This window comes from Pectinophora gossypiella, chromosome 21, assembly GCF_024362695.1.
Source record: "Pectinophora gossypiella chromosome 21, ilPecGoss1.1, whole genome shotgun sequence".
Classification (NCBI taxonomy): domain Eukaryota; kingdom Metazoa; phylum Arthropoda; class Insecta; order Lepidoptera; family Gelechiidae; genus Pectinophora; species Pectinophora gossypiella.
In genome coordinates this window covers 1983830-1999296 of record NC_065424.1, presented here as the reverse complement: position 1 = coordinate 1999296, position 15467 = coordinate 1983830, and the positions used below count along the sequence as shown (strand labels likewise).

General features: G+C 40.2%; 1 protein-coding gene across 5 annotated transcripts in view; it reads right to left on the bottom strand.

The window, feature by feature from the left end:
- LOC126376478 (nucleolar protein 4) overlaps positions 1 to 15401 on the bottom strand; it is a 177010-nt gene extending 161609 nt beyond the window's left edge. The window contains exons 1-2 of one of the 5 annotated variants that reach the window (XM_050023878.1): positions 15232 to 15401; positions 14091 to 14678 (exon numbers count right to left, since the gene is read on the bottom strand). In XM_050023878.1, the coding sequence (XP_049879835.1) occupies positions 14091 to 14609 (519 nt within the window). In that variant the 5' untranslated portion in view covers positions 14610 to 14678; positions 15232 to 15401. The remainder of the gene's footprint in view (positions 1 to 14090; positions 14679 to 15231) is intronic. The other 4 variants (XM_050023876.1, XM_050023875.1, XM_050023879.1 and 1 more) reach the window with 4 other exon arrangements.
- Positions 15402 to 15467: the final 66 nt, after the last annotated feature.

The window sequence follows — 15467 nt, the reverse complement described above, 5'->3', positions numbered from 1 at the left end:
AATCGACCCTAGTGGGTCGATAGCGATAAGTGCCGATTGAGGGAGAAGGCGTTTGTCTAAAAGTAAGACAATACGGGTTAAACAAAAGATCTTCTTACTGTTGTAAGAATTTTTAATGAGCTTGGGACCTATTCGTCCCACTGTACTTTACATGCGGGCTGTTTGCTTAGGCAGATGTTGACCACAAATATAGTTCTGTTTTCAAGTTGGGAACTTGAAATAACTAATATAACAGAGGTTTTCATTTTATTACTTTATCAGCACTAAACACATTTCGATCAGGACAATGGTAAATTTATATCACTAACACAGTTGGCTCTACTATTTTAGACGGCGATACGGCTCGCCACCTATCTTATTGGCCTAATAGATATCTCGGTGAGGTGTGGATACTTAGCACATCTTGCGATGGATGTACCGCTGACTACCCAAGTGCTTATTATGCTATGCGTGTGGATATTTGACCTTATTATCGTGTGGATTGTGAGGTAAATACCAGCCTCATCAACCCTGTTGTCAGGGTTATCATTGAGCCGTCAAAGGCCCCTGACATGACTCATGTCGTCTACATACTTACATTAGTAAGTAGTAACCGGGACCACCGGCTTAACGTGCTTTCCGAAGCACGGATCATCTTACTTTTGGGACAATCAAGCCTGTAATGTCCTAACTAAAAGGGATTACAAAGTGATTTTTGTGATATGTCCCCACCGGGATTCGAACCCGGGGCCAGATCGTGAGCCCAAGCTCAATTACTGGGCCACGGAGGCCGTTGACCTAAAAGACCGTAACTAATATCAACATTTATCAAAGTTTCAACACGGTTACTTCCTTTATCTCTTTATCTACCGCATCGCCGAGCGCTAAAGCGCACAAGATACCCATTCATCTTTTTGCCGTCAGCAAAATTTCTGCCTATACACCAAGAGATATACGCAACATCCCCTAAAATATGGCCGCGTAGACGTTTCAAGCCGTCTGGCTCCTTGTTACAAGGGACAAAGAGTCTCCTTCTGTTTTATGGCAAAAAAAATCTGCCTCATCGGTCCTAAAACAACACACTCCACTATACAATTTTTATGCATACAGCCTACAGGTTCAGTTTGGGCAGAAAGGATTCCACATGAGTTACTTATTACATACTTAGGTCATTAAAATTGATATATTCACAAAAGTTATGTCGATTACAGGACTAGATTAAAGTAGTCTACTCCTGATTTTGCTTTTTTATTCATTAAGTATCACAAAGTTAGCCGTGGTAGCCCAGTTTAAAGAACTCACTTTGAGGTTGCAGGTTCGAATCCAGCACAGGCCTAAACCAATGAATGTCGCATATGTTTTCGAATTCATGTTTGGATCATAAATGATTATTACGTGCTCCGCGGAGAAGGAAAACATCGTCAGGAAACCCACATTCCCGAAAAATGCGTTTTCGTAGATATGTAATACTTGTATTGGGCTGGTTTTCCCTTCGCGGGTTGGAAGGTCAGACAGGCAGCCGCTTCTGTAAAACACCGGACACGGTAGGTAAGTGGATCCTATGAAAAACGACATTTTGCTGGGTGATGATGAAGTATCACAAAGTTCTGCACTAATTTTAGAAACATTTACCCTTGTGTTACGTTGTCAAATGCTTTCGACATTTCCAAACCTGATTTATGAGCCCTTAGACGTCACAAATCACAGCTGTGATTACAGTTAGATAAACAATCATTACAATCTTTTACATCATTAGTAGAGATAATGATAGTGACATTATGAACTGTGCATGTCACCCAATCCCGAAAACTATCTAACACACACAACATAGTCATCATCACTAATTTTAGAGCCACGCTCTTGTCGGTGTAGCATTCTACATGCTTCTTTTTAGGGAAAAATAGGGCAGTGGTAACCAAACCAATTTGCGACACCGCTCACCACCTACCACAAATTTGGTCTAACCTATCAGAAAGCTCAGGTCTACTTCTATCGTCTGATAGATTATCAACCTTATCAACCCTGATCTCATGGTTATTATTGAGCAGCCAAAAGCCCCTGACATAGCTCATGTACCTAACGTAACGACTACATACTAACATCAGCAAGTAGTAGCCAATGGCTTAATATGCCTGCCGAAGCATAAATCATCTTACTTTCGGACAATCAGGTGATCAGACTATAATGTCCTAACCAGACTGAGGATCACAAAGTATTTTTTGTGATATTTCCCCACCGGGATTCGAACTCGGGACCTCCGGGTCGTGAGCCTAACGCTCACCCACTGGACCACCGAGGCCATTCTTCCGTAAAGCTCAGGTGAAGCGCGGGTACTCAGTTCATCTTTGGATGGATGATCTTTGACTGGCTTATTATTTATGAATTAAGCAACTTTCGCAAAGGCCGGTTATAGGATGGGTGACCACAAAAAGAAAGTTTTCATCTCGAGCTCCTCCGTGCTTCGGAAGGCACGTTAAGCCGTTGGTCCCGGCTGCATTAGCAGTCGTTAATAACCATCAATCCGCACTGGGCCCGCGTGATGGTTTAAGGTCCGTTCTCCCTATCCGTCCATAGGGAAGGCCCGTGCCCCAGCAGAGGGGACGTTAATGGGCTGATGATGATGATGATTCGTCAGTAACCAAACTTTTCATTAATATAAAAGACATATCAAATAGAAGCTGAATACCGTACGGCAAAGTCACTACATCAGTGACTACCTGTACGTAGTATAGTTTAAACATATTTTCAACGCGGCTTACTGTCGCATACGATACTAGAGAGTACTGAGAAATGTAGTGCTCTACCCTACAACACAGATCTAGTTTTTCTATTGTAGGTACCTATCTGACATTTTATGAGATACACTATTATTTTATGCACTATTTCATGTGTCTATTAACTCCGTGGTCCAGTGATTGAGCGTTGGGCTCATGATCCGGAGGTCCCGGGTTCGAATCCCGGTTGGAACATATCACAAAAATCACTTTGTGATCCCTAGTATGGTAAGGACATTACAGGCTGATCACCTGATTGTCCAAAAGTAAGACGATCCGCGCTTCGGAATGCAAGTTAAGCCGTTGGTCCTTGTTACTACTTACTGATGTAAGTACGTAGTCGTTACATGAGTCATGTCAGGGGCCTTTGGCGGTTCAATAGTAACCCTGACACCAGGGTTGATGAGGTTGGTAATCCACCTCACAACCCACACGATAGATGATGTGTCTATTAAATGAATTATTATTTTAAATGATATTATTGTCTCGTTTTTGTGTGTGGCGTCTTTTTATAATAAACAATTTATATTTATATTCGATCCCTATTTCAAATATATAATCTATTTTTAATATATTTTTTATAATATTTTATAATATATTTTTTGTCCAATAGTCCTGACTATTGGCTTATTTTTTATAATTTACTGAATTCAGATAAAATAGAAATATTTTATAGTTATTTTATCGATAGCTCTTTCTATATTGAGCTAAACAGTAGTCGAAATTTGGGAATGCTCTAAATATTCTAAGAGCGCTAATTAGTGTGAACTCTGCACTTTACTTTCCGTCTCACTCGTGCACTATTATTACAGGACGTGTCGACTACCAGACCAAAATGTCGCGCTGTCCGCTTTTATAGCCACACGGTATTCATAAACGCAAAAACATCTCCGATAATATAAAGAAATTCAAGTTTTACATTCTAATTTGAGACTGCATCTGTCGTCTTGGTCTGAAAACAATAACGCTTCCAAAATGCTCGGCAGTCTAAGGCCACAGGATTTCAAATGACTCACAATGTCAAATGCATTTGGAAATTCAACTCCTTTCATTTCGATGACACGTCATATTTCACCGGCGCAGTAGCCACCCAGACGGTATTATCAATGGCATTCATCAGCTCTTCCCGTGTGGGCATAAATAAATCACACAAAGTACGGTTAGTAAAGCCATGATTTCTGATACTTATAACACCGCATATTCTTACTCTAATAGAAAATCCGATTAAAACCTAATTTTAAACATGACAATTCAACGAATGTCGTGACAGAACCGTACTCGTCAGCCAAGCCCCGTTCGTAGGACCGTAGTAGGAATAACTTTTCAACACACCTTGCCGCATTCAATACCAGGGCACTATAAGTATAGAGAGGTATATATAAAGCTCGTGGCGGGCGGTAGCGCCGTCGGATGTATAAAGTGGCGCGCCGGTGGCCACATGACATAGCTATAACTTCGCGGTAGCATGACAAACAGCCGCTCGGAAAACTTCGGAGTGGACTGGGGAATTTCGATTTATATATTTTGATGGATGTTTTTCGTGATCGGTGATTGTAACTGGCGCCTTTGCATCTGATTCTTTTGTGTTTGCTAGTTCCTACCATTCTATAGCGATGATTGTTGTACCTATTTGAAAGTCTATAATGAGTAAGTAGTGGATGGGTTCAGATTAGGTTTATTAAGTTTATTTCCTGCAGTGGACGGAGACAAGGTTGATCACAATGAAATCTTTGACTGTGAAACTAAAACTATTGTTGGTGGTGTTAGGATTAACAATAAAAATTAAGATCCCATTTTGAGTAATGGATAAATCGTAAAGATTCCAAAGCAAATCCAAATAACCATTATACATAGACACAATAACAAAAGTGCAAAGTACAAAAGAAATACATCCAAAAATGTAGCCCGCATTCGACTCTACCCCTTCCCTGCGCGCGCTCGACACCGGAGGGCGCCGTCGCTAAAGCGCGATACTACGGGCTCGCCTCAGGCGGCGCGAACCAATTACCCGCCGCAGCCGCGCGGGCATTTACCCCCGCTCTCCCCGCCCCTCCCCTTCCCGGCGCGCGGAATTACTTATCTCCTCGCAGCGCTGCTACCCCGGTACTCTGCCGCCAGGCTAACGCCCGCAATGCGATTGCGGACCGGGTTTTTGTCGCGCGACCATCTTCATCAGGCCTTCCGCGTCCCACACAGGTCGAACCAGCTCCGTAATAGTCGGCCAAGACGATATTTCTGGGACGAGTGGCGTTTATTGTGAATTTTATGCGACGGCGCTTTGAAAGCAGTTGTAAAAAACTTCGTCGTTAATTAAGTGGCAGAAATATTTTCTGAGACCAAAAACCGATGCGGTTGCAGTCTAAACACGTCAATCTATAGAACACACGTCAATAAATAAACCGGTTTTCACACTGGCGATTACACTCGAGTGCGGCGGCGTCCGCTGGCTTATCTATATTTTTTCGCCGCGCCTTTGTGATGTCGCGCCGCGTTCCCGCCTGCGCTATTCCGCCATAATTTACGAGGGACGGCCCGCACCGCGCTCGGTCGCGTCGTCGGGAGCGGCCCGGGACCGATTTATGGCGTAATTTTTACAATGGCGGGTCCCACCCGGATTATAAAGTCTGCTGGACGTTTGACGACTGATATAATGATACAGATAACACGGAGACAGTTTGCAGTTTCATATGAAGTGCGTTACTTGGCAATTTTATAACTTATGTGATGATACTTAGCTAGTTTAAACATAACGGCGGATTCCACCCGGATTATAAAGTCTACTGGACCTTTGACGACTGAAATAATCATACAGATAACGTAGAGATAGTTTGCAGGTTATAAAGCGCATATAACTCTGCAGTGAAACGAAGTTTTATTATTGCAAATATCTGTTTAAGTAGTTTTATAAGTATTTTACATTGGCAGGTTGCACCCGGATTATAAAGTCCGTTGAACCTTTGATGATTGAAATAATGATATAGATGACGCGGATATAGTTAGCAGTTTCCTATAAAGTACATAACTTGTTAGTGGAACGAAGTTTTATCATTTTTGTGAAGGTACTATAACCAGGTTTTAGTAGCTTAACTTTCACAATGGCAGGAGTCACCTAGATTGTAGTTTCCGCCGGTCATTAAATGACTAAAACAAAAGCATACATTTATAATATATTTACGATTACGTGGTTACTTTAGTTATATAATGCAAAAACACAATTTAAAACTGTAGTGTTCATTTCTGAGAGTTTAGGTGGTAAAACTGATCAAAACAGAATTTTAGATTAAAGTTTATAATGGCCCCGATTCCTGCAGACACATTCTAATTTTAAGTTACACCCGTCATTTTCTTATCCGTCGAAAAGGAATGAGACGGATGATTGACATCGGATAAATTTAAAATGAATTAGTAAGTGAATGAATGTCTCATCAGTGGAGGTTCTTGGACCAATTTCCATACATTTTTGCCCATCGTCATTTTATGCATTTCGATTACCCGTCCTTTTCTTTTTCATCGGATTAAAAAAATTACATGTGTAACTTAAAATAAAATTAGATGGTGGAGCACTCGGGCTCTAAAGTCCTTCATGGCTGAAATTATGGTGTTCTTACATAATCTTAAGGTGCAGTATTTTCGTCAGTAATATTTTATGTGTGGAATTCCGAAGGTTTTTAAAACCAAGGATCGCTATCTTTACCACTCAAGTGTCGCAGAGGAACGTGTTTTATGATGAATAGACATTCATAATTCGAAGAAGATGATAAAAGATACTCAATAAATTCAACTACTATTCATCATCATTAATTTACTGCTCTTGTCGGTGTAGTATTTTCCATTATTTTCTATCAAAGGCCAATTCTTCGACTTCCTTATAAGACACTTCGCTTTCTCTTTCGCTCGCATTTGACCACAATTCAAATTAAAAATTCAAATTCAAAAATAATAAAAAAAAAGTAAATAATTCAGTTGGTAACATAGTTACTTTGAATCGTCAATTTTTACATAACGAACGTCTCATCCACCTAAAACTACTGCAGCTTCTCACAACCTGTATAGCCGGGGAAAAGAAGCTGCAAGAAAAACCTCGGCACAGAGCCCTAGACGTTCTTTAAAAAAATTCAAATAAACCTGATAGTAAGTGACGATGTGGTCTAAGATCTTACCTAGCAATATTATTCTATTGTAAGCTCTTCTTGGTCTCCCCTCTCCTCGTTTCTTCTATATTCCCTTCTATGGTGTTTTTTATTAAAACGGTCACAGAGTAGGTCAAATATAAATTACAAAATGATAATCATGAAATAGAAACAGTTATTATAAGATATGAACGTGAAATGAAAGGAACTTCACTTAAAAATGTTTGGTTAATAGAAGTTAATATTAAATATCTCCTATACTTAAAGGATGCCTGGAAGAGATTGCTACTTAGCAATAAGGCCGCCTATTGTACTCATTCTATTTCTCTTATGATGATGTTATTACATCATCGTGTCTTAAGTGTCGAATCATCTTGCCTCTTATGTCCTCAATAAACAGTATTAACAATCATTAACATACCATAACATAACAAATACTTTATTTTTCACAAACCGGAAAAAACAAAATACAAAACAAAAGAGAAATAGAATGAGTACAATAGGCGGCCTTATTGCTAAGTAGCAATCTCTTCCAGGCAACCTTTAAGTATAGGAGATATTTAGTATTAACTTCTATTAACCAAACATTTTTATGTGACGTTCCTTTCATTTCACGTTCATATCTTATAATCATCATCATCATCAACCCATTAATGTCCCCACTGCTGGGGCACGGGCCTTCCCTGTGGATGGATAGGGAGATCGGGCCTTAAACCATCACGCGGGCCCAGTGCGGATTGATGGTTATTAACGACTGCTAATGCAGCCGGGATCAACGGTTTAACGTGCCTTCCGAAGCACGGAGGAGCTCGAGATGAAAACTTTTTTTTTTGTGGTCACCCATCCTATGACCGGCCTTTGCGAAAGTTGCTTAACTTCAACAATCGCTTTCCGAGCGCGTTTACCGCTGCGCCACCGAGCTCCTCATATCTTATAATAACTGTTTCTATTTCATCATTATAATTTTGTAATTTATATTTGACCTACCCTGTGACCCTTTTTCAAACTCGAAGCGAATTTTCATATTTCGCTGAACTAGAGGAAATTTTTATTTTATTTAAATATGTATGTAAGCGGTTCGACGTATACCGGCTCGGTGCGATGATGCGGAATAATTTAATTGCCGCCGCGACGCCTGCATCCGTTGTTTGCTTAGGCATTTTTATTTTTGCCGGTTTATACCATTTTAGGTCCCTCGCTTTATTTAACGAAAAAAACTATATTTTCCATATCTAGAGCTAGGGATTGCACGCGTGAATGTATGTACTCATGCAGAACTAGTATGAAATAATGAAATAAGCAATTAATAAAGTAAGTTGATCCTAAGGTGGCTTTGTTACTTCTTTAGCTGACATTATTGTAGTTAAACCTGAATAAATAGCATCAGAATGTTACTAACATAAACCTACCGCAAATCTTCCAAGAAAAAAGTATGTTATAAATAGGACCTTTGCCCCCTGAACACACGCTTTATAATAAAGGTTTAAGATACTACTTACACCAAACACTTTGGGGAACAGCAATTTCGATAGAACTAACCAAAAATACGAAATAATTATTCAAACCCTTAAAGTACCAACTTAGCACCAAAATTGCAGATGAAAACATCATTAACCGTTCAGATTTGTCTTAATTACCAGTAGGCAGAAGGATTAGGAGGCCATAAATTCTAGGAATTTAAAATGTCGCAACTAACAAGCGTTTAATTCGAGCAGGTAAAAACGGCGGGGCGGGTTCAGGCATTCGTTTTAATCAGCCGTGTCACCGGAGCCGATTGTGTGATGAATTATAGGTGCCTGCGCAACCACACTGCATCATTCGTTTAAAATATTTTATTTTTAATTTACACCTTTCGCGAGCAGACTGTAAAAAAGTTTCATCGTTTCACACTTTACTTGACGTAACTGAGTCTCTCGGAATCACATACACAACAAAAATCGATAGAAAAATATCTGAACTAGATAAGCCGAGTTAGAATCCCGGTGGGGACATATCAAAAACACACAAAAATCACTTTGTGATCCCTAGTTTGGTTAGGACATTACAGACTGATCACCTGATTGTCCGAAAGTAAGATGATCCGTGCTTCGGAAGGCACATTAAGCCGGTGGTCCCGGTTACTAATTACTGATGCATGTAGTCGTTACATGAGCCATCTCAGGGGCCTTTGGCGGCTCAGTAATAACCCTGACAGGGTTGATGAGGTTGGTATTCCACCTTACAACCCACACGATAAGTAAAGAAGACTGGACAAGCAAGCGCAGCGCGTGGACGAAATCATCGATACTTTCGATACTAATGACCAGGGCGCCATAACTCGGGAACGGTTACAGTGAACGGTCCAATGCGTTGAACAAGGCGACTGTGGCATCGATCCGCTCTTATCGCCCACATATCGGTGGCGACTGGCGACTACCGGCTGACGTGACACAGGGTTCATACGACCAGGATATCATGTCAGGTGGCGTGTCAGACATACCTACCATGCCCCTTACGGACACTTATCAACCCATTCGTGCGGACATGTCGTGAGAATTGAGCAATCGTAAATTAAAGATACTATCGTCGCTTCCGGAACTTTTTGTTTCTGCTATTAAATAATTAAATTATAACGTGGAGGTACGGTCATGATAAGCATGTTTCCTCATTAATTTCTCTGGAAACCCGCCTTTGTTGACTTTCTTATTCGTTTTACATAGAAACGTTTTTGTTTTGACACCTCATTTTAAAAGCAATGTTCTTAATGATGAAGCTGAGACTGTTCAAACTTTATGTTTTCCTAGTATTTCTGTAGCAGAAATCACCTGTTTACTTGTAAATCACGTAACCGACGATGACTTGGAGACCTGTTTGAATATTGCTGATATGAAAACTGTGGAGTAAAGTTTGATCTCTAAAATACTATATTTAAAGTGTTGTTAAATTTTCAACTTTTATGAAGTAACTGTTCATGTTACAACATCAACTATAAGCTTCTATATTATGAACTATAGGAAGTTAGTAATTCAGTATTCGTAATTTTCGATAACCACTAAATTAAGTACCATTCCGTTGGGAAAATTATATTACCCTTCCACGAGTGAGTGCTATAAAAGCAAAATCCCTTAAAATTACATTATTTATTATGTTTTTGTTCTGTCTCGTTTAGCTATATCATTTAATCATTTCCTGTTACTAACATAAGTATCAACCGGAAACCCGCCGTTTTTCCAAAATCCTCCCAAAAAGTGTAGCAATAAAGTTATTGCTTTGTACGGTGTAACACTTATTTTTGTTTATATAACTTCATAGTTTATATTGCACAATATTCAATAGTCTCAAACTCAAATTCCAAAATATCTTTATTCAGTTGGGTAATATAGTTACATTTTGATTCATCTATTTTTACACAAATATATTTTTTTCGAACATCCATAGCTACCTATATTATACACCTCTGCTTACTCCTTCGGGGATATGTATATGATGCTATGTGTGATTGTAGTTATAGATGGTAATTATTACATTGCATTATCTGTATCCACAGTAAAGTAGGTATCTTTTCAAAATTTACTCGCTATGTTGGCAGTGCAGCAGCGTTGCGTCGGGCTTACGATCGGTCTGTGTTACTCGCACACTCGCTGGCCACAGCTACCCATTGTTCTCCACGTTTTTGCTAAACCGAGCACCGGGCACGCCAACACCCGTCGAATATAAATTGAATGCCGGCGTTTGTTTAAAATTTCACACCGCATCGCCGTTGTCATGCGCATAGATATCGGCCAAACGTCCCGCAAGTATCGCTTTTATGTTTTCCGTCGGCTTTTTTGCCTTTTTTAGAGTTTCGCTGATCGATCGATCGGGTTTTTCGTAATTTTAATTGGTATGGTCTTGTTTGGTTCACTTAGTGTGTCGTTGCCGTAGAACTTAGTCTAACCTAGCCTTGTGAAATCATTAACACATCTTTTAAGTTCCGAATGACATCTTCTAGTCTCAATAACATCGAAGAAGTTAATTCAACGGCACAACACAACGTAACTTCTTGCAAAAATGCAATTAGAATTGAAATACTTATTAGAACCCAACTAATTACTCTTGTTAATTGAAATATTGCATAGGTAAAGGAATATAAAGACAAAAAGTTTATGCTAATATCATTATTAACACTAACGAATTTCTCTACACTTTGGAAACAAGCTTTATAACGACGAAGTTTTACAGGGCTTGTAACCTAGCTTGAAAAATTACCAGAGCAACATATTTAGCATAACATATCACGCACTAAAATCCCGTGGGTCACCGTTCACCAAAGGACCTGATCGCATTAAAGCCAAGAGTTCAACAGCACGACGGTTCGAAATATTAATAACAGTCGGGCTCAGGTGAGGCAGTGTGCGCGGGCGTCTCTTTAATAAACATGAACGCAGGCGGGCCGCTAATAATAAATGAGCCGGCCTACCAGCCGACACGTTTGAACACCCGGCAGGGAACGAATAACTTCACCCCGTCCGTACACTTGCCGGTGCTATAGCCCTGTGGATTATTGCAGATGGTAAATCTGGAGGCGATACCGTTGGACTTTAAAGGGGTTTTGTTTGACTTTCTCATTAGGTAGTTTGTCTAGATTCATTGTATTTGAATTCAAAAACTCAAGTAAATAATTACTTTTCAACGCTTTTATTTGTCACTTTGTGTAAATTAATATGTATGTACTGAGTAATCGGGATATTTTTCATGTTAGCTACATAAAATTGATTGTTATTTCCTCGTTATTTTTTATATACTTGTACAACAATCCAGAGTCGATATGCGAGGAATACCTGATACGTAATGACAAGTGTCAAAACCATTTTGTTTATCATTGTTGTATTAATAGGAGCGATCTCCCGTCACTTTTATTTTTAAAATGTCTCCCAAGTTATTTACATCATTGTATCGCTTTACTATGACCTCTTATTTGGTTACTCCGGGTTAAAATAATGTAACAACCAGTACGTTTCTATAAAACGTGAATTTCATTTTTCATTTATAAAATATTTGTTTTTTTAATCGTTCTTCACGGTAAGGTTATGCAAACAATTAGAACCGTCTGCATCTTCGTTTTTCTGGAAAGTCACTTTATATAAGTCGCGTCGTAAAAGTAAAGCATTTGAAGCGAAAACAAACAGACGTTGCGTTTTCTAACTGATTTAATAGACATTTCAGCGTTGCATTATTCAGTACCAAGTCCTCATAATGTTGACGAAGCAATATCGCCGCTCCATTGGCTCGAAGCAGTGACTGTGGTCCGCCTCGAAATTAAAGCAGTTATCAACTGTCAGCGTTCGTATTCAATTTACCATCAATATTGCCGACTGCGACTATAGGTCTACCAGCATCTGATGGCATAAAAAAAGTAAAAAAAATATTGATTTTCCTATGGTAATATTAAACTGTCTCCTGTCATGTCGAAGTACATGTTTTGTCAACAATACTGAGATTTTCCAAAGATTCCTTGAAACTATTCTGAATTTCATAAGAATATCGAAAAAAACCACTTCGATCACAAGCAAGAAAGATTGTTTACATTGTTTATTGTAAAATCAGTGAAGAAGCAGTTGGAGATCAACCGCAATCTTCGATTTTAAATCGCGTCCAAAGTTGACCGGTAAGTAGGACTAACTAGTCTTAATACTTGAATATTTTTTTCCTATATTATTAGTTACTAACCTGTGACCTGTTTATAGGAGTTCCTAGCACTACCATACGACGAATAATTGCTGAAGGTAGACCGAATGGAAGTGTATTTAGTGCACCCGGTAAAAAGAAGAGAGGTGGAAAGAAAACAAATAACCAGGAGAGTTTTGATTTGGAAATAGCATAATATAAGTGATCTTTTCATAAATATTTTGTTTTTTTTTTATATATACCTACCTACACTAGCTAGATTTTGCCCGCAGCTTCGCTAGCGACATCTATCGCTTCAAGCAACTGTTGGAATCTAGAGGTTTTTCAGAAATCCCGCAATTATTTTCCCGGGATAAAAAATAGCGTATGTTCCATTCCATTTATCTCCATACAAAATCTCAAGTCGATCCGTTGCTTAGTTTTGACGTGATGAGTGGATAAACAGACAAACTCACATTCAGGCGTTAGCGTTCACAAGACGACCGGGCGGACAATACTGGACACGACAGGGCAAAAAATAGAACGAAAGCAATACTGTATTGCATACAATAAGTACTTTATATAATGTCCATATTGTCCGTCAATAGGTAAAAAATAAAAAGTATCAAGACGTTTTCATCCAATTACCCGAGTGTTGCTTACTATAGAAATTTTATTTCCCCATTTGCCATCAGATTCTGGTACACCTATATCACTCGGCTGTCTCGTTGACTGCGGAATGATGAAATTACAACTCCTCCAACTTTATGTTCGCCTAGTGATTTTGTAACAAAAATCACCTGATTTCTTTAGTGTTGCTCTAGTGGTGGTACAGAAATCTACACAATAACAACAGACCATAATGTGTTCTGTCATTCTAGGATTCTATATTCTGATTACCTGAAGGTTAAATAAAGTTTGTAACAATAATTATGAGTAAAAGAAATATTTTTATAATGAAGAAAATATTATCATACGATCCTACTACAGAATCATAATAATACCGAAGGAGCTATAATGATTGCTCACTCTTGACTCAACAAAAAGGCGTTAGGCCAGTAGAAATCGGTAGTTCCACAGCCCACAACCCGCAGCGCCCACCGCCGGCCGCATCCGTGATGAATGACCGTGCGCCGCACTAACGATAATGACGCTCGAGTCGCCGAACCGCCGCGCAACTCATGCGTGCCTGGTACCAAGGTGGCACACTTCACCTGTTCTTTGATCTCTGCTCACTTCTCACCCACCACATCAGCGGACGATGATCACACTTGCAATCACTCTAAGGAGGTCAAGGTTCGGATAAGATTATCTGAATCCTCACCTCCTGGGTGGTCGGTCTTATGATCTCATCAAGCGTTAAGCCCTGACGTCAAGTCTAGCGTGATGGTGATGATTTTAAAATTTAATTCTCATTACTTATGCTCCCTTAGTATTTTGGCAGCCGCAATCACCTGTTTCTCTAGCTAATGGTGCGCGCAAGTCATTCTGCGAAGTGGCTTTACAATATTTTTACATATCACAGAGCAAAATGGACATTTGAGGATGCGACGACGTGGTCTTAACATACTTTTTAACTTACCTTTAAAGGTGGCGTCGGAATGTACAACGGCGGATCATTCTGAGAACCGGTGTATATCTCTTGACCATCTGGCCCCCTGGCACACCCATCTGCATCCACTACACTGTATCTGCATATGATACCATCTGCGGGCTTGGCGTCGTATCCTGGCGGCTTGCCGACGTGGAAACCCTTCGCTTTCACCCAAAAACGGAATTTGGAACTATCCGAACTGTTACATTCCTCGCCACGCAAAGTGCGCAGGATCCTTGCGTACTTTTTCAAAGTTATAGTCTTAGTTTTAGCGAGATCACCATAAGTTTGGATGACCCACGGCTGATATGTCGTGAACAAGTCTAATTTTGGATCACCGGTTTGTATTTTCGGTCTTTTATTATTGTTCTGTTCGTTTTTTTTGTCGTTCTTAGAACTGCTCGGGGTCGATTTGCGCTTGGAAGGCTTCTTCGGTGTTTTTTCCGGAATAGCTTCCTGCGTCAACTTTTTGCGAAGGCCACGATCGCTTATCATAGCCGCGGCCATATTGGATAATGTCCTTTCACAGTTTAGTATTACATTCCATGTCCAAGTAAACGTCACTTATTTATAGTCCTGAAATCAACCACACATTCGCGTCAATACAACAACAGCTTGGCACTTTTTTTGTTGTCAACAAACGCTACGCTCAGAAAATCGTAGGATTGTTTTCGAGAAAAGTTGAAGAACTGAAAAGTTTGAATCTCGTGCGTACAACTCTGAGGAAGAAGTTTTGACTGCGAACTTCGCGCCGACTTAAGGACTTTCTATAGAGGAAACTTTTCCTGGCGGCGGCGGCGGCGGCGGGATGCCGACGCAAGAGGAATGTCGCTCGCCCTTTCACCTTATTTATTAAGTCTGATTAACAATGTAACACCCCAAATCTATAGCGACTCTTTCATAAAATTCCCGCATAAGTAATTTTATTTCACCCACAGAGCCCGTGACATTTCCAGAATCAAAATTGAATTTTTATCTGACCAATTGTCTGATAAGAAAGCAATAAAAGTTGAAGTCAAGTGAATTCCAATGGAAAATCCGTGTAAAATAAAAACAGCGATAAATGGCAACAGGTGTCAAGAGTCTGAAAAGTTTGGATTTGCGAGTAAAGTTGTGGTTAAAAAAGTACCAAGCGGTCGTCCGCGGGAGGGCGTTCGCGGAGTAACTCTCGACTCGACTCGCGAAGTGTGGTCCCGGGCCGAGGCGAGAATCGATACGGGTATAGGAGACGGCCGCTCGCGTGGGGCGCGCGCGGTGTACTGGCGTCTGAGTGGTCCGGGACGGGCCGGCACGTGCGGGGACGGGCCGCCGCCGGACCCGGCGCTAATTGCCCACAAAACAATCAGGCCGATCGGCCGCAGGGGC